Raw genomic sequence first — 17,913 nt, forward strand, 5'->3', positions numbered from 1 at the left:
GCAATCATCGCCTGCGTCAAATTTTGGACTTGATAGCTAAAATATTATTAAAGCCTAGTTCAGTGAAACGCAATTTTTGGGACCTTATTAGAAAACGTAGGTTTTACGTCCGGTCCAATTTCACCTGCTTCAGATTTCAACAATATAAAACAGCCACAAAAAGCACTCAGACAAGCCGCAAAACCGGTACGCAAGGAAGTGTAGAAAATTAGCCCCGCCGCAATAGATTCAGGTATTCAAGCAAGCTATATTAAAAGAATGCAGACAATACACTCATTTCTACTCCTGTCCTTAGCTTCAGGGTATTGTACAAGACAAGGATTTTATAGTCAACAAGGTATACTAATTATTTACCTAGTTCAAATGTAGCGGGATAGGTTTGAACAAATCAAATGAATAGGAAACAAAAATCAATGATGTCGAAAAGAAATGATTTGGGTGCAAATACAGAAGATGGGATAGATCCTGTCCCTTCCAAGACACTTGATCATTCTGGCAGGGCTTTTTCAGTTGACATTGATATAAGCCACCCTAGGGCTGTTAAAAGAGTAGTTTCTGTAGACTTCTTAGCAGGGTCATTCACTCACCTCGCAGTTTTGCAGATAAGGATGATCGTACTTGACATATTTGGTCCAGTAAGAGCGATACTTGGTCATGGCAATCTCTAACCATGGCTTCATATTACCATTATAGTGAATGACCGCAGCATTCTCAATCTCTGATCGATCTACACTTGGATTGTAACCCAAACCAAGTACATGCCATGATTATGTAGGGGATGTATCAGCCCATAAAATGTTATTAGGCCAGGAGGTAAAGTCCCCAGCTTCCAAAGCGACCTATCTTCATTCTGGACAGAAACCAAAAAAGAAAAAAGAAAAAAAAAAAAACAAAACAAACAAAAACACAAAACAAAACAAAAAGAGATGGTCAGAGAAAGACCAGTCATGTCATTTGTTCAAGTTAACTTGTCTGAGAAGATGGAATGCTGTAAATTGTAAACCATGTAAGATTGGACTGCTCACCATATTCTGCCACTTGTGATAAATGCCAGTGATGTCTTTTCTCTTCCACTCCTTTAGATCAAAAATATTCATCCCATATGCCCAACCGCAAGCATTTGGATCAAAATTTCTAGCAATATGCGGATTAGTAAAGTTCAGATACTTGTCAAATCGGTGTGAAAGCTCTGACCACATGTTTCAACTGCACCATTCACTTTCCCATTAAGATCCACATCCCACAACCCAGTCAAATCCTTCTGAACAACAATGTCATCGTCAAGAAAAAGGATCTTATCCAATTTTGGATACACTTGAGTGAGATAGAATCTTAGATGGTTGAGCATGGAGAGGTATTTTGGGTTCCTATACTTCAGATTAGAAGAACTAGAAGAAAGTGTATTAGGATGGCCTGCCTTGAAATAATACTCTTTCATGCTAGCAGATTCAAGTTGCCGCAATACAGGGCAGTAGGATGAATTTAGCCACTGAAATCGATCAACATTTTCAACATGTATCGTAGCTTTGCCAGGAGGGTTTAACAGAAACCACATGTTCATGGCTGCGTAGTTCAGCCTATCAGTAACAAGGTGGAAAACGTGCTTTGAAGGATCCTACAATATCAAATATAAAAAAATGAAGGCAAAGTTAGATAATATGATTTTTTGGTCCTGCTGCCCAGACATAAAAATGGGCATCTAGAAAGTAAAGAAAACACACATGAAAGACACATGCACACATGCCGATACAGAAAAAAGCAGCCTGAGTCACCTTGGCATTCTTAATGGTTGAGTTAACAACAACAGATGCAGCCAACACATTGTCAGAGAAAAGAGCATAGTGATAGAGATTTGGATTTTCCAAATTCTCGCTTTTAGGAAAATTTCTCTTTTCTGGAGGAAGGAGGTAGTAATCTATGGAAAGCTGCAAGGATAAGCAATGAATTCCATTAGGAATGGTCTTGGCGGCCAACTGACTGAGGAAAGTGCTCTGTTTCTTCAAGCTCCTAACTTGCTCATCAGCGGTTACTAGCATTGCCCTCAATTTTCCAGTGATCAACTTGCAGTCATACAAATGCCCTTTTGCTTTTGATAGTAGTTGGCCCATAGCCCTAATTTTTTCATGCACGCTTGAAATGTTTTAAAATTGTCGATTAGTCAAGACTAGTCAGATATACCAGTGAAAGAAGACATGGAAATGCCGATACAAGATATAAACTTAATAGAAAATTACACAGCCAGATAGTGCACTACCTGCGATGCAGGTCAGCATCAGATGCTGCCTCGCCCAAAGCATGATGACTATCTTTAAGTTCAGACTGCAATTTTCGATATAGTTCCTGATTGTTTTTCATCTTTGCAATGCTTAAGTACACCTTAGCCATAATCATCTGGTCCCGCATCAACCGTACAGTAGAGTCAGAATTTTCATTATCCATTTCTTTCCTCCAAATGCTATATTTACCCAGAACTGCTGAATCAACTGAGTTAGAGCGTTCAATAGCTGCATTTTCAAGTTTTACAAGTACTTCATTATCCTGTTTAACCAGCTCAGCAGCACGCTTTCCACGCCTTTTATCAATCAATTGCTGTACATGGGATTAGCAAAGAGTATTAAAAAAAAAAATTATCACATTCATTTTCAAGTTCACAGTACTGCTCCTAATTCCCAAAAGAACTGACCCCAAAAAATAATCAAATAGACACTCACCCTTCGTGCTTGCTGTGCAGGGCTATCAGTTCCCTGTTCAACCTTCAGGTTTCCTTGTCTACTATGCAGTGTTGGCTGGTTTAGTTTTTAATAAAAAGTACGAGAACATCAAAAGGGGTTAGCAACAACATAACAATAGTTTATTTCTGCAGAAATGAAGGTATAACATTAAGAATAAATATCTACTATGGGAACATCAATCCTCTCACCTGAAATGCCGTATTTGAATTCTCCAACTCAACAACTCTCCAGGAAGCAGAAAAATTGTTTTTTCTATAGTTATTAAGATTTAATGGCCCCGTATCATTTGTGCTGGCATCAATTATGTCAAGAACCTAAAAGGAAATATTGATTAAAATGCCAGAAAGTAAGATGTAAACAACAACCACCACAAAAAAAATGAAAAGCTATGGTTTAAAAGTAAATCTACAACAGCCTGTAAGTACCTCTTTTGAAAAAAGTGATCTGAGGTCATGCAACGCCTGCCATTCTCTCCATTTGGAAGCCTGCAGCATTCAACAACTCTCTAAGATTTACAAATGAAAACAGATAGAGGCTCCATCAAGAGGCTATTAGATACAACCACTAACGCTGGGAACGCATAAACCAGGATACCTGTTTGCTCGGAACATTTGAAATGCCATTTTGACCTGCACAAAGCATTTATATTATGGGGGGGAGAAAAACTTAACAAGTCCTGATCTTATAAACATATGCATATAGGAAGAAAAGCAAGCCGGAGTTAATAAGGATTTTTCTTATGTCTTTCAGGTAGTTAGAACTTGAGAAGATGAAACATTAAGGTATTTCAAGAAAACTATGGTCCCTTTTGGTACGGAGCATTAAAAATAAAGGATAGGGACTGCGATTGCAGTTGAGAAAAATTATTAAAATAGTATTTAGTATAAGAAATTATTTGGTATATAGCATTAGACAAACCCATAGATGTGGGATTGGGTAATACTACCTCTCTCCATGGTATTTCCCAATCCCACATCTATGGGCTTGTCTAACCCCAAATAGTGGTTAATCCCAAATGATATTTAGTACGAGAAATTATTTGGTATATGGGATTAGAAAAACCCATAGATATGGGATTAGATAATACTACCTCTCTCCATAGTATTTCCCAATCCCACATATATGGGTTTGGTTAATCCCATGTAACAAACAATCTCTCATGTTAAACACTCTTTTAATAAGTTTTCTCAATCTCAATCCCTACCCCTAATTTTCAATGTTTCATACCAAACAGCACCTCTAATCTCAGTCAAGGACTTTCAACTCCAATCAAGTTCTTACATATCAACAGTCACTAAGAAGTGACAACAGGGAATGAGAACTCACAAAGCTGCATGACATTACGAAGCACATCTACAGATAAGCATAACATAAACATCATGCCCAAAAGAACATCATCAAGACCACCAGCAAAAAACACAGATGGAGTTAAAAAAACTGACAAATTAAGTCTTAAAATACTAGCCTATAGCATATTAGGATTGTGTAGTGAGTAGTTGAGAAACTATGCCAGAAAGGGAGATCCTAAGAAGCCAATTAATGTGTGTGAGCCAATGATTTAAAAACTGGACCGGACTGGACCGGATGGTTGGAACGGCCTAGCAGGTGACCAGAGAGTTCTCCGGCCCGTTTTTCATGGTTTGACAGCTTAATCAATTAGGCCGTTTTGGACTGCTCCCAGCCGGTCATTTAGCCGAGAGCCGGAGTTAAACCAAAACCTGAGGCAATTTTTCAAGAAGAAGGAATGCTACACCATCATCATATGGAAGAAGGTGAAGAAGATGAAGAGTTAAGGAAAAATAAAAATATTTAGAAGGCTATATGAGAAAATAGAGTTTAGATTATGACAAATAACTCACTCAAATCTAGTTAGCCTCAGTCACAAACCCAGATTTATCCTTGAAAATAGTAGATACCAGCAAAATGAAAAAAATCTGCACCAAAAGCGCAAGACATAAAGAATAGTCGAAGGTGGATCTTGAGGTCGCCGAAACTGAAGTGAATGGTTGGAGTTTACAATATTTTTGACTGAAAATATGTGGATGGCTGCAGGATGTTACCCAATAGTTCTAATCCAATGGTTAAAAGGAAGAGGCGTCTTGAAATACTAAGAAATAAATACAATCCCCAAAAACATACATGGAAAGTCAAAAAGCACTAAAGCATCTCAAAAATTGAAAAGAAATAAAGAATAAAGCAGGGAAAAAAAACTCTTTTTTCATTTTGCCTTTTTTTTCCAATGGATTAACGGATCACACTGTAAATTTATAAATTAATTTATTCAAATATTTATACTTTTTGTAAATAAAAATAGACGTTATTAACTTACTGTTATATATAACAAAATGAAGGAAAAGAGGTCAACAAAAGTTTATAAGTTTTTAACATATCTTCAATTTTATTTTAATTTTTTATTGAGATATCATTATATTAATAATTATCATACTTATTATAAATTTATTTTATACACATTAATTATATGTACATAATTTTTTTTCTTTAATTACTGCATCACTGGTCTGACCCATCCAACCGTTTGAACCATAACCTACTAGTCTCTTCGGTTTGACTTTCGGTCCAGTGATTAAAACATTGGTGCGAGCATGTGTACGTGTATGACCTCAATCTTTCCATTTTACTAATAAGATAGTTCTATCAAGATACTGTTATAAAGCTCCCCTGTCAAAAGAACGAGGGAAAAAGAAGCTTTGAAACTCTTACTCATTGAAAAGAGAACGACAAACCATTACAATCATTCACCACATAAATATACGCTTAGTACACAATTGCAGTGCTTGCAATTCATTAAGTCACAAACCCATGCATAAAAATCTTCAAATTACCAGCGATTATATTAAACTATGATCATGGTATTTCTTTCATGCTCCAAATTACTCAATTATAAAAAATAAACTCAATGAAATATAGCAAAATCTGTCTCAAAAAAGAGCCTAGATACTTCAATTGAGAGCCACTCAAGCAAATTAGAACCAATCCACTTAAGTGTCCCTAGAGCTTTCCACACTATTCAATATAAGACCAGGCAGCCCTTATAACCATGAATTCCATCAATTGGCTGTCTTTGGAGAACCAACAGCTCAATGGCTATTGTGAGTTACAAAGCAAGTAAAGCTTGCGTCATATCCAGTTAATTTTAACATGGTAAATAAGGAATTTAAAACTAACCAAGGGCCAGGCAATATAGTAAGGATAGAGACAAAACAACTTTTAAAATGAAACCAGAACAGTGATCGAATTATCATTTTGAAAACTGCAGGTCAAGGAAGGGCAGTATTGTAAACTATACCTAAAATTCCTAAAATTCTTAGAAATTCATGAAAAATAGAAAAAATGTCTAGAACAATATTTGAAGCCCAAATGGTGAAAACAGGATGAAAATAATTTATTAGAGAATTTTCTGTAATTATCAATATGTTTGGATAATCAGGGGTATATGGCCAAAATGAATTATTTTAAATATACAAAGGCATCAATTATCCAAACAAAAATGAGGGAAATTTAGTTGAGAGTTTATAATAGATTGTAATATATCCCCGACCTCTAAAAGTGCAGAGATTAACTTTAAAAATATTTAAAGCTGAATTATGTCAGTAGAAGACCGATTTCGGGAAAATTTTGAGTGGAAGAATTTATAGGTCAAATTTTGACTTAAAAAAATTGGGAAACTTCTCAATAAAAGGAAATCAATGGCATAGAAAAATGAATTTTTAAGCTACTGGATTAGACAAGATCTAGGAAAAATTTAACCGATATGATGAGATTATACAATGGAATAACCCAAAGCTTGGTGGGACAACTTTTCCTCACATTTTCCTACCATTTTTGGCACCATTTATGAAGAGGACATGGATGGAATTGTGTCATTTCTTTAGGGGCATAATTAGAAGAGGTTAAATTATAATAAAATATTGTTTTATAACCATATGGATAATAGGTGGCATAACGTGGCATGATTGTCGAGGGGAAGACTTGATCATAGGACAAGTGGCCATTAGAATTGTAACATTTTACCAGGGGCAAAATAGGAAACCCAAGCCAAAATTTGTCAAATTGGAAAATTAGGAATGGAAGGTTTTGCTCTTGATTTGAAGAAAAGGAAGAGAAAGAGGAAGGACGAAATTAAGCTAACTTCAAGCAATCATCCAAGGTAAGTTAAGACTTTCATTAAGAATTTAATTACCTTGATTAGTGGTTGATTTGGAATTGATTTAGATGGAGAAAAATGGCTCAAGACCCTATGATACCATGCTACCCAAAATGTCATATAACTTGTTATGAATGATTAAAAGATGACATAGGGACCAAAGGATTGAAAATAATTGGAAAATCACGCTGTAACTTAGTTTATGGAAGAATTTCAAATTGTAACCCTGGAGTGTGTGGTTAGGCCAACATGAGTTCATAACATTAGAGTTTGACTCATGTTAATTTGATGCTTCCAATGAACTTAGAAGATGAAATTGTGTAGGCATATATTGAAAAATATATTTGGAAGCATTTAAATTGAAAATGGAATTTTTGAATCCTAAAACCCTATGTCTTGGCCAAGCTTGAATCCTAGGAAAGGAGTTGGATTTTGATGAATCTAAGTTCAAATATAGATTTTACATTAAAAACATGTGGGAAAAACATATCAAAATTATGTTAAGAAAGATTATACAAAAACCCTTAAATCAAGCAAAAAAGGTTAAAGTTTAAGATTAATTTTTTAATGAAGTTGTTTGAGATGAAACTCAAAATGCCCTTATTGTGTGATTGATAGGCATTGATCTTGAGCAAGAGGAGACTCAAGAACAAAGAGAAGAGAGCAAAAACCAAGGGCTTGAGCCTGGTGGCAAGAACTTACAATTTTAGTGTTAACTTGCATTAATTGTTTTGCTAGATGTTTATGCCATGATGAGGTTGAGCTTGCTATGTTATGATGTGCTTGACTTGTAACATTTATAACTTGGCAATATGTATAGTTGAGTTTCTCAATGGTAGATTTACATGCTCCCTTTCCATGGTATGATAACGTACGAGAATGCATGAAAATGTTGATTCACATATAGCATTATATAACTCTACATTGTTAGCGTTATAATTATTGTTCTTTGCTATTATGATTTCTTTGAAATCTCACCCTTCTTTACAACAAGTTGACACCTTAGGAGCTGGCTCATCAAAGGATAAAGGAAAGAATTTGGAAGCATGAGGATAGTTGCATGCAATGTCATGTATAAGTTTGCTTGATTATATTTTGTTATTATGGACTTTAAGAGTTATGTAATTTGTATAAATTTTGATGAAGGCTTGTATAGGATGATGCTCCCACCCTTTGGGAGATACTACTATGCTCAAGTACATTATAGCATGAATGGTAGTTGATAAATATGAAGATCATGGGTTGAATTTCATAAACTAATGGAATTAAAAAGGGTCAAATGACTTGAAAAACCATGATTGTGGGACTGCGACTTTTCTAAACAAATAATGGAATCTGGCCATGAGATTTGGTGAGTTCAAAGTACACATCCAAAGCTCCAAATGGAGTGGTGGATCACCTAACTTTAAGTTATGTGTTAAAAGTTATGAATTTTTGAAATTATCATAAAAAGCTGAAAATTAAAAATTAACCAAATGAACAGTGCTTTTTACACGAAAAATGGAGCCTGATTGATGAAAATAATTGACCAGCGAGTATTTTTCTCATGTAAAGAATGAAAGAACTTCAAATAAAACTTGGAACCACCTCACTTCAACTTTTTTAGAATTAGTTATGAATTTTCAAAACTAGCTAAAATTTTAGGGTTACCAAATGAATAGTAACCAAAGAAAGTGATTTTTCAAAGTTCGATTTTCTAAGCCTAATGCTATGTAATGTGATTTCATTTTACACGTTTTGACTCTATATATGGTTGTAAACTAAAGTGTTACAGCTTGTACATCAAGCAGGTCTTTCACACAAAATCAAGTTGACAAAGAGGTTACAACCCGAATCCATATTGCCAAGCTCTTTACAATTATAACATGTAGCTTTTTATTTTTATCTTTTTTTGGCTCAAGATTAATGCAAGCTGGTCCTCTCTACAGGTCTCAACCATCATGGTCTTTCATATGGTGCTTTGGTTGATGGTTCAAGCGCAATTCCCTGACACTTCAATTGTTAACATAGCACAAGCTCCTAATAGGATCCAAAATCAGTGGAGAAAAATAAGAAAGAAAAACTCGTATTAAATTATGAAATCAGAATCTAATTTCACAAATTAGTAAAGATGAAGGAAAATCTTCATTAGAATGGGTAAGAATAACTAATAAAGCCTAAGGAGAATCTCCACTCATAAAAGAAATACTAATTTTATTTCCAGAAGATTTCTACATGAGGTAATACTTAAAAATTTATAGAGAGAAAAATAACTAATGACTCCTAAAATTGTTCCTAAAACTACCCCATTAATCCACAACTCAGCCCTAAAAATAAATAAAATTATTGACTTAATTCGTAAGTATCATAACCCACTACTCTTAAACTTGAGGAATACTCAAGAAATCAGAAAAATAACCTAAATAAAATAGAAAATATCCAAAATAATTTAAAGAAATATTTATTCCCAACATTTCTATAACCCCCCAACTCACCCATTATCCTACAATAATCAGTATTCTATCAGCTCCTCTGTAAGATGAGGATTGAACCACAATAAAGGTGCTCAAGTTTTCAAATAATTGACAATTTTTATGAATTTGTTCAATTCATTGACATGATAACAGCCCTTTCCTTCCTTTCCTTTTAGACTGCAATGTCACTATCAGAACCCTTTGTTGCACTTAGGATTGAACGAAGCTGAGTCAATCCCTAACATGCCCAAGCTTGTTATTTTGAGAAAGACAAAGTTCAAACCAAAGCCAAGGCTTCTTTCTTCATAAAACCGGTCTCACTCAGTTTATTTTCCAATAACCTATGCCTGAGCAAGCCACCTCTACCAAGTCATACAGATAAAGATAAAACTACTGTATCAATTATCTTTTCTAAATACACGTAGTGGTGCAGCTAAATAACCTTTAAAGGGGAAAAAAAAAAAAAAACAGAGAGAGACATATACATTCTGCAGCATGTAAAAAACCAGTAAAATAATAGTATAGGAAATAAACATCACTGCATTATCACTATCTTCAGCAATGAAGATTTCTATGAATTTTTTTAAGAAAAAAAATTTATACCATTAGAATAACTTATTTTTCAATTCCTGCACTATCTGCTTTCCACAAACTTCGCCAAAAGATATCGCCACCACAGCTGTTGCTTGTAAACATTTTCAATACTGCTTTTAAATATCATATTAGAGTCACTTATACCTGTTTACTCATCTCATTCACCCTCTTTCTTTTCCTTTTCCTCATTTAAGTCGATGCCATTTTCTTGAAATTTCTTCACGCTTCTCTTAGTCCATCCTCCTCTCATCCACACACAAAATATCAGCCATCAAATTTTAACTCCACTCATCATTTCATTTATGACAACAATGGCATATTCTCCTTTCAAATTTACTCATTCTGAGGATCACTGCCCTCCCTCACCACTGAGTAACACAATTTGCTAAGGCTAAGAAATGGAACCAGCATTCTGAGCAAGAGATTATCTGAAAGGATTCGCAATGTTAACAATACTCAAGAGGCCAGGGTCTGAAAGTGCACTGCCTCTGAGGTTAGATAGATACATTGTATGTGTTTTGCCAAACACAAGGCGCACTCAACTAATTTGTAGACCGCCCAAGCAGAGCTTGAAATTTCACCCATGCTTCATAGTCTAAAAAATTTGTGGATCATCTAACTTCTCCAAAAAATAATTGATTCTAGAAAGATACTGCTTTTATGCAGTGCATAACCTGTGGAATTTTGCTTTTATTAATGAAAGATGAGTGCCTTGGTAAGTAAATGCAATGGTTAAAAAGATGCTAAGAAAAACTCCTTCACCAAAATATGTGCAATGAACAAGCATAGGCAAAGCAAGAGAAACATCTAAGACAAAAGAATATTCAAATGATTATGACTAATATTCTCAACACCTAATAAAAGAAGAAATCAAAGATTAGATTGGCAAAAATTGTCAAGAAATTTCGAAGATTACTATCATCCTCAACATAGATGATATCAACATTTAAACGACCTAGATTACTTGCCATTCCCCTATTACCTTATCAACCATCTCATAACAAGATTTTGTGATGTAGAACTTGAGGCCATTGCCTTCTTTAATGAGTTTTCTGCATTATAATGTCAAATATATCTCCTTTGACACTGTAACCACACTACATTTCCTCTGTTCGCTAATTTCACTGAGCCCAGTGGCTTATCTGACAAAAGCGCAAACAAGTAACAGTCTCCATAAATTTCTGTAAGACAGTTATTGCTCACTTTCAATATCTAGAATATGCTAACAGTTATGTAATAACTGTATACCCTTGCCCTCTTTGAGGCGCTCTCTTAGGACCACCAGACCCAGCAGCTTTGATGTTCTGTTCTCCTAAAATGTTCCTATTTTTTGTTGGCCACTCTCCTAACGTAAACGTAATCCAATTGTGGTTGAAATTTTCTGAGCTTCGAAACATAATACCTATATTAACCATACCGCTATCAACTACAAGCACCCATAAAAACTGCGACATCATACTATCAATATCATACAATCAATAATTTGCAGCAGCACTAGATGATCTTTCTTTTCTCTTCTTTTTTTTTTTTCCTTTTTTTTTTTTTTTTTTTTTTTTGGTTGAGGGTATCCACCTGCTGGTGGCAGTGACTAATCCTTTACACTGTAGACTTCCCAATGGGGCTTTAGTACTGGCCAAGAGACCCTCTCCATACACACCGCCTGGATCGAACCCTTGAAGCAACTATGCTAAGCCTCGTGGTTAGCACTAAATAATCTTTCTACTCCCACAAGTTGCAAAACTGAAGCGCACTCCCTTGAGCATAAATCTTGCGACCGCAATTATCAAACAAATAACCCTTTCCTTATCTTATTGCCGCCATGGAACTGATAGGGAGTAACAAATATCTAAATCTAAATATGCACACAGATAAGACAGCAATATCAAAGACTGAACCTGGAATTCGTTTCCTAACCAGTCAAACGAGGAAGTATCGTAGAGCTACGAAAAGACATCCTTACCAAACAAGAAAGAACAAGTGAATATCAACCAAAAACCAATCACATCCACTTAATTAAACATCACGCAACCACCATTTTCTTCCGGAGGTCTGCAAATCAACGTTTGGTTTGTATTATATCCTAGAGTGGGAGAGAGAAAATACTCAAGAATCACAGAATCGAGAACTAACCCGCAGTAAAAAGCACTCTGGCAAAGAAAATCAAGGGCGCAAGAAGACAAAGAAAAATGAAAACCAGAAGAGGGAAAGGGGATCCCTTGCTTCTATTTCTGCTGACGAATAGCCCTCTCTTCGGCGTCATTGTGGATCAAGACCTTGAAAAAACCAAAAAGAAAAGGAAGATAAACCCAGAGTGAGAAAGCAGCATTTGAAAAGAGAAATAATGAAAGTTAAAAGAGGAAGTGAGAGATGTACTGGTCTAATTGCAGAAGGATCTGATTGAAGTGTAGCTTAGGAGTGGATATGGTATAATGCTAGTCAAAATCCATCAACAGAGAAAAATACAAAGAAAGCCGAGAACTGCCATTCAGACACAATGCAAGTGGTCGAGAGATAGAGATCCCACATCAATGAGTAACCTGGTTTGCTCAAGGTGACAAAACACAGAAAGAAAGAAAGAAGTGGGAGAGGGAGGGAGGGAGGGAGGGAGGGACGGAGCTAGAGAATCAGAGATAGGGGACTGGAGAGCGAAGAACGGGGAGGCAGGTTGTTTGTCTTGATTAGGGAATTTTCTTTTCGTTTCCTTCGGTTTCTATCACTTTCTTCCTCTCTCAATTTCTCACGCAGTTGTATATAATTATCCATAGATCAGGCAGCGCGAGGCATTTATTTGGACAATTTTATTTTGCCGTTAACTGATAAATTAATTGATTACGGCGCGGACCGCTGAACGATGACAACGGCGTCCTTTGCCTACTCAGCAGTCAGCTGGCAGGCGTGTCGGCACGAAATATAAAAGAAATTGTTTTAGAAAATCCAGAGAAAATTATATTTATTATAAAAATCAAAATATAAATAAAAAACTTATTTAGTAATTTATTTTTAACTATGTGTTTTAAAAAACACTAATATATTTTTAAAAATTAGTAAGCCAACCCTAAAGCTGAGAATTTGGGCCAGCGAGCTTAAAAAGGCTAGCCTTACAAGGCTGAAATTTAAAAAAAAAAAAACACCTTGATTTGTCAAGCCCGGCCTTTAAATTGACGGATTTAGGTCGGCCCACAGGCTTTTAGTCTATTTAAAAAAAATATTAATTTTTTATATTTCTCATATATTTTATCAAAAAAATAAACATCAAAAGGCATAAATATAAATAAATTAAGTCTAAAATACAATACATCATCAAATCTTCATGTCCATCAAGGCATCAACATACCAAAATATCTCAAACATCTATAACAAGTCAATAACATTCAAAAGTTCCATCAAAAGTAGACAAACATTTTCACAAAAAAAAACGTGGATAGACACTATCATCAATGTTTTAAAACTTCATCATCACTGTCATCAATTGCAAGGACATTTTACTGTGCTTCGCTGGTAATAGGGTCTTCTTGACTTCTAAAAATATCAATGGTTTCTTCTTCTTCATCAGTATAACAAGCATTCTCTACAACAAATAATAAACCAAAATCATAAACAAGCAGTATATTTATCATGTTTGTCAGTTTGAGCAATTAAAAGCATAAAAAGAACTATAAAAAAAATACATATAAATTACCTTGATATGCAAATCCATGCAACCTATTGTGAGCAAAAATAAGAGCCTGAAGATTAGCAGGAAGGATAGAACTTCTATACTTTGTGAAAACATATGAACCAATGCTAAAAACTAATTCACTAGCAAATTGGAAATCGAAATTGTTTGTTTTTCCACCAATTCAAGACATCCAAATCTTTCCAATTATCAGGTTTTAGTATTAGGGGGTGTTTGGATGAAGCCAAACCATGGTTTGGAAAATAGCTTCTGGAGAATTGATTCTGGAGAGAATAGATTTTGAGAGAATAGGTTTTCTGAAAAAGTGATTCTGAAAAAGTGAGAGTGTTTGGATAGGTTTTGTCAGAAGTGCTTTTTACATGTAGAAATTACAAAAAAGGACATAAGTTTAAATGATAATTACATATAAGATATATTTCATAATATATGTTTATTTGAAGTAAATTAATAATATTAATAAAAAAATTTAATACGTATATAAATTAATAAAATAAATAAATATTTTTTGGAAAATAATTTAATAAAATAATTAAATATGTATATATATTAATAAATAATATATATTAATAAAGTAATTAAAATTAATACGCATATTTTTTAATAAAGTAATTAAATATGTTTTTTGTAAAATAATTAGTTATGCCAACAAAAAATATGATCATTTCTTAAAGATTTTAAAGATGAAAAAATCCCATAATTTTTTTTTCACAAAATTAAAGAAGCACACAAAAAAATTTCATATCAATTGTCTTAATAATAGAGGTTGCAACGAAAAATATTTGTCCAAGTACTTTTTTTTTAACAACACATTACATTATCTGAAAAGAAAGAAGGAAATAAAAAAAGACATGACTATTCTCGTATATAGTGAATAATTTGATCTCTTATGGAGTCACGAAGTCGAGCCATATGAGATGAAGATTCTATTGATGAAGGTATATGTGAAGATCCAACTCCATCATCATCGTTATTTTCTTCTGCATAAGAACCTTCTTGTTCAAACTGAATGAAACCAGGATCAGAAATGGATGTTGATCTAATGAAGTTATGTATGGCCATTGTTGCACAAACAATTTGAACCTGTGTTGGAAAGTCATAACTCGGCATGTTTCCTAAAATTGCAAACTTACTCTTCCAAACTCCAAAAGTTCTTTCAATAGTGCTTCGTAGACTTGAGTGCAAATAATTAAACGCCTCATTGTCATTTTCAAGTGCAGATGACCTTCGAAAATCAGGGAGATGATAGCGTTCACGTTTGTAGGGACCAAGGTATCCCACGGGTGTCGGATAGCCAGCATCCACCAAATAATATTTGCCTACATGAAATATATGATTGGTGTCAATAAACTTTGTTTTGTAACAGTATCGCATAAATAAATTGTAGCAATTTAAAATATACCTTGAGGCGGATGGGGAAAGTTCATGGAAGGAGTTGTGAGAGCGTGGTCAAATACACGAGCATCATGCGCACTACCTTCCCATCCGGCTAATACAAAAGTGAAGCACATGTCCCAATCGCAAACCGCCATTACATTTTGCGTCACTCTTCCTTTTCGGTTAACAAATTTTGTTTGCTCAGTTGCATTAACAACGCATGAAATATGTGTTCCATCAATTGCTCCAATAGCATGTTTGAAAAAGGGCCAGTATCGACCACCGGGCTGTATTTTTGAATGCAAATGCTGAAATGTTGGATCTTTTGGTTTGATATTGGACATAGCAAGTCTACAGCATGCCAGTAAGACATTATGGAAATGTCTACTAATTGTCTCCCCCGAATGCTGAAATCTTTCTTGCTGCATCCTACTACTAAGCGCATGGCCAATGGTATTTAAAAACATTGCAACCATTTCATGTATCCCAACATTTCTAGTTTCCGTAAGACCGTGTTGCTGCAATTCTGTGCAAAGACTGAAAAACACTTCCCTTTCCATCCTAAACATGTTATAACAACGGGTGGAATGGCCTTGTAAAACGTCCCTTACCCATGCCTTGCCTGTATAAATACTTGTGTGCTGGGGCTCTTTACACAAATGAAGAGAAGCGTATCCACCAACTGCTACTGCAACTTGATTAATCCGTTTGTTCCGTCATTTACGATACTTTTCCGCAATTTTAATTTCATCAGCCATTTTTTGTCTTGTCCTGTGCACATAGATATAAAATTCAGAAATCCTCATATGAAATTAGTAAACATTTAACAAGGAAATAAGTTGTCTAATTCCTAAAGAAGTTTAGCAGTCACATAATACAATAGTGCTGGTTACATCATTCCTAAAAACATATGCAAATTATCACAGTCATCTCCTGAATAACACAAAAAGTAGTCAAATACTATGATAAGCAACACAAATGAAGTCTCAATATTTAGTTGCATGCTTCAAGAAGATCAGGAGTCTTTCCCTCTTGTTCTTCAGAGTCACATACATCTCCCTTGCAGCTTGCTCCCTCATAAGGAGTGTTGTGCACCGGCCAAACAAATCAGGATCATCAACAACTTCTTCAACTTCGTTAAGGTGCTCCATGACTCCCGCAATTGACGTCTCATAAGCACGCGCTTCTTCTTCTATCTTCCTAGCACGTGCTTCTGAAATCTCTTCATATTCACGCTGAGAATCATTTTCATTTGCCTGAGCTATCCTGCTTAATGCATCTACTATTTTCATAGTGGCAGTGTTCTTCTTCTTCATGGATTCACCCTTTTTTTTAACCCCTAATGAGCTACTAGGTCGACTGCCACTTGTGCTTCTACCCCCACGACTGTTTTCCCGTCTCATCCCAGTGTTGCCTCCACTTCCTCCACTATTGTCATTGAATGTGACCGAATTAAACTCTCCGCTTATCCCAGTTGGTGCCATTAATATTTCATCACTATCTCCAGACCCTTCTTCCATATCATTTTCGGGAACTCCTTCGCTTGGAAGCGTCATGGAAGAAGGTGCCCATGACTGTGGTCCAGTTGCAGCGACAGACCCAAAGAGTTGAGTCAATTCAGCCCGAAATTGAAGTCCTCTTTCTCTAAATTTCTCGTAGCCTAGAACTTCCTGCGTATTCAACACCAAAAATATTCTTTATTATGAGAAAAAATGTTAACATCAGAGAAATTGCAAGCTCAAATGAAGTTAAATGATTACCACTATTTTCCTCTCCCACCAATCATCAGGGGCACTAACTGTATTCTTTTCCGCATCCCACCCCAAACCTGTCTCACGGAGCAGCCTATCCCATAACTGCCACTCCTTTCGCAGAGAGTCAAATTTGTTCTTTAATTGGATTTTTGTATAAGCTCTCCCAGTCTTTGCGGTGAAGTTGTCCTCAAGACTTGACCAAGCAGGCTTGGTCAAGCTAGTTCCTTTTCTTCCCCCTTTCTCAACTTCTTCAATGCATAGGTTAATAAAGACTTTTGTGGCTCTTATATCCCACGAAGCTTTTCCATTTTGTTTACTCATGATGCTATGAACCAATTACAACATTTCAGTTATCACAAGTTCAACCCAAAAAACATACCATTCAATTCGGAGATATGATATAACATGCATAGTATTTAACAAGTATAGCCACATGTTCTATACCATTTATGTCAAGTTAATTGACGTACAACATTAAGGTGAACAAAACAGATCCTTTGTCTTCAATAAAGCACAAAAAATGAGAACTAATCAACAAAAGAGTGCGGCAACCGTGAACAAAAAATTCCAAGCAACCGTTTCAGCTACTCTTATTCCAAAAAATTTCACCTTTGCGGAAAACTGGTATATGCTATAGCGACAGGACATTTTACAATACGTGAGAAAAATTTCAATGTTCTGTGTCCAAAATAAAATCCAACAAAAATAATATAAGATCAACAAATAAGAATTCCAGCAGCACAAACATCCACAACCGACCAATGCTCTGCCTCTCATACCCATACAGACGAAGCCACACGATGTCTCTCATACACACACACGAAGCCACACGATGCTCGGTCTGTCATACGCACACACACACAAGCCATAGCCAGTCACAAATTCCCGAACAACCATACTCGTACACACACACACAATTCTGATCAATTGTTCCAGAAGGGCCGACGGCAACTCACTCTGGCAAGAAGTCGACTGGAGTTTCTGAAGGCACGACGGCAGCTCAACGATGGCAACAACCTTGGTCGGGTTTCGGACGGGACGACGGTAACTCACCGGATTTGATCAACCCACATGATGCTCTGTCTCTCACACACACATACACGAAGCCACAACCAGTCACAACCAAGCGAACACCCAAGAGTTTCACCGAAGAAGAGGAGAGAGC

The 17,913-nt window shown here is 35.6% G+C and overlaps 1 protein-coding gene, 1 long non-coding RNA gene and 1 pseudogene across 2 annotated transcripts; all 3 read right to left on the reverse strand.

The window, feature by feature from the left end:
• Positions 1-305: 305 nt before the first annotated feature.
• Positions 306-12,595, reverse strand: LOC114725755 (polygalacturonate 4-alpha-galacturonosyltransferase-like; annotated as a pseudogene).
• On the reverse strand, positions 4,590-11,946 carry LOC114725754 (uncharacterized). The gene is made up of 2 exons (XR_003738441.1): positions 11,905-11,946; positions 4,590-4,666 (listed from the first exon to the last, which is right to left on the reverse strand). It is a non-coding gene; the product is annotated as an uncharacterized LOC114725754 (long non-coding RNA).
• A 3,385-nt stretch (positions 12,596-15,980) lies between the features above and the next one.
• LOC114725752 (L10-interacting MYB domain-containing protein-like) lies at positions 15,981-17,069 on the reverse strand. The gene is made up of 3 exons (XM_028912315.1): positions 16,755-17,069; positions 16,332-16,664; positions 15,981-16,229 (listed from the first exon to the last, which is right to left on the reverse strand). Exons 1-3 carry the CDS (start codon positions 17,067-17,069, stop codon positions 15,981-15,983), a joined length of 897 nt encoding a protein of 298 aa, XP_028768148.1.
• Positions 17,070-17,913: the final 844 nt, after the last annotated feature.

The sequence above is a fragment of the Neltuma alba genome, unplaced genomic scaffold (assembly GCF_004799145.2).
Source record: "Neltuma alba isolate B1F8T4 unplaced genomic scaffold, ASM479914v2 tig00012271_pilon, whole genome shotgun sequence".
Taxonomy (NCBI): Eukaryota; Viridiplantae; Streptophyta; class Magnoliopsida; order Fabales; family Fabaceae; genus Neltuma; species Neltuma alba.

What these genes read in the sequence shown, in the direction of transcription:
- LOC114725752 (XM_028912315.1), bottom strand. Translation starts at nt 17,069, where the DNA reads ATGAGTAAACAAAATGGAAAAGCTTCGTGGGATATAAGAGCCACAAAA. An exon ending in GGTGGGAGAGGAAAATAGTG is followed by an intron (nt 16,665 to 16,754) that starts GTAATCATTTAA and finishes TTGAATACGCAG; the next exon opens with GAAGTTCTAGGCTACGAGAA. An exon ending in GACCTAGTAGCTCATTAGGG is followed by an intron (nt 16,230 to 16,331) that starts GTTAAAAAAAAG and finishes AATGATTCTCAG; the next exon opens with CGTGAATATGAAGAGATTTC.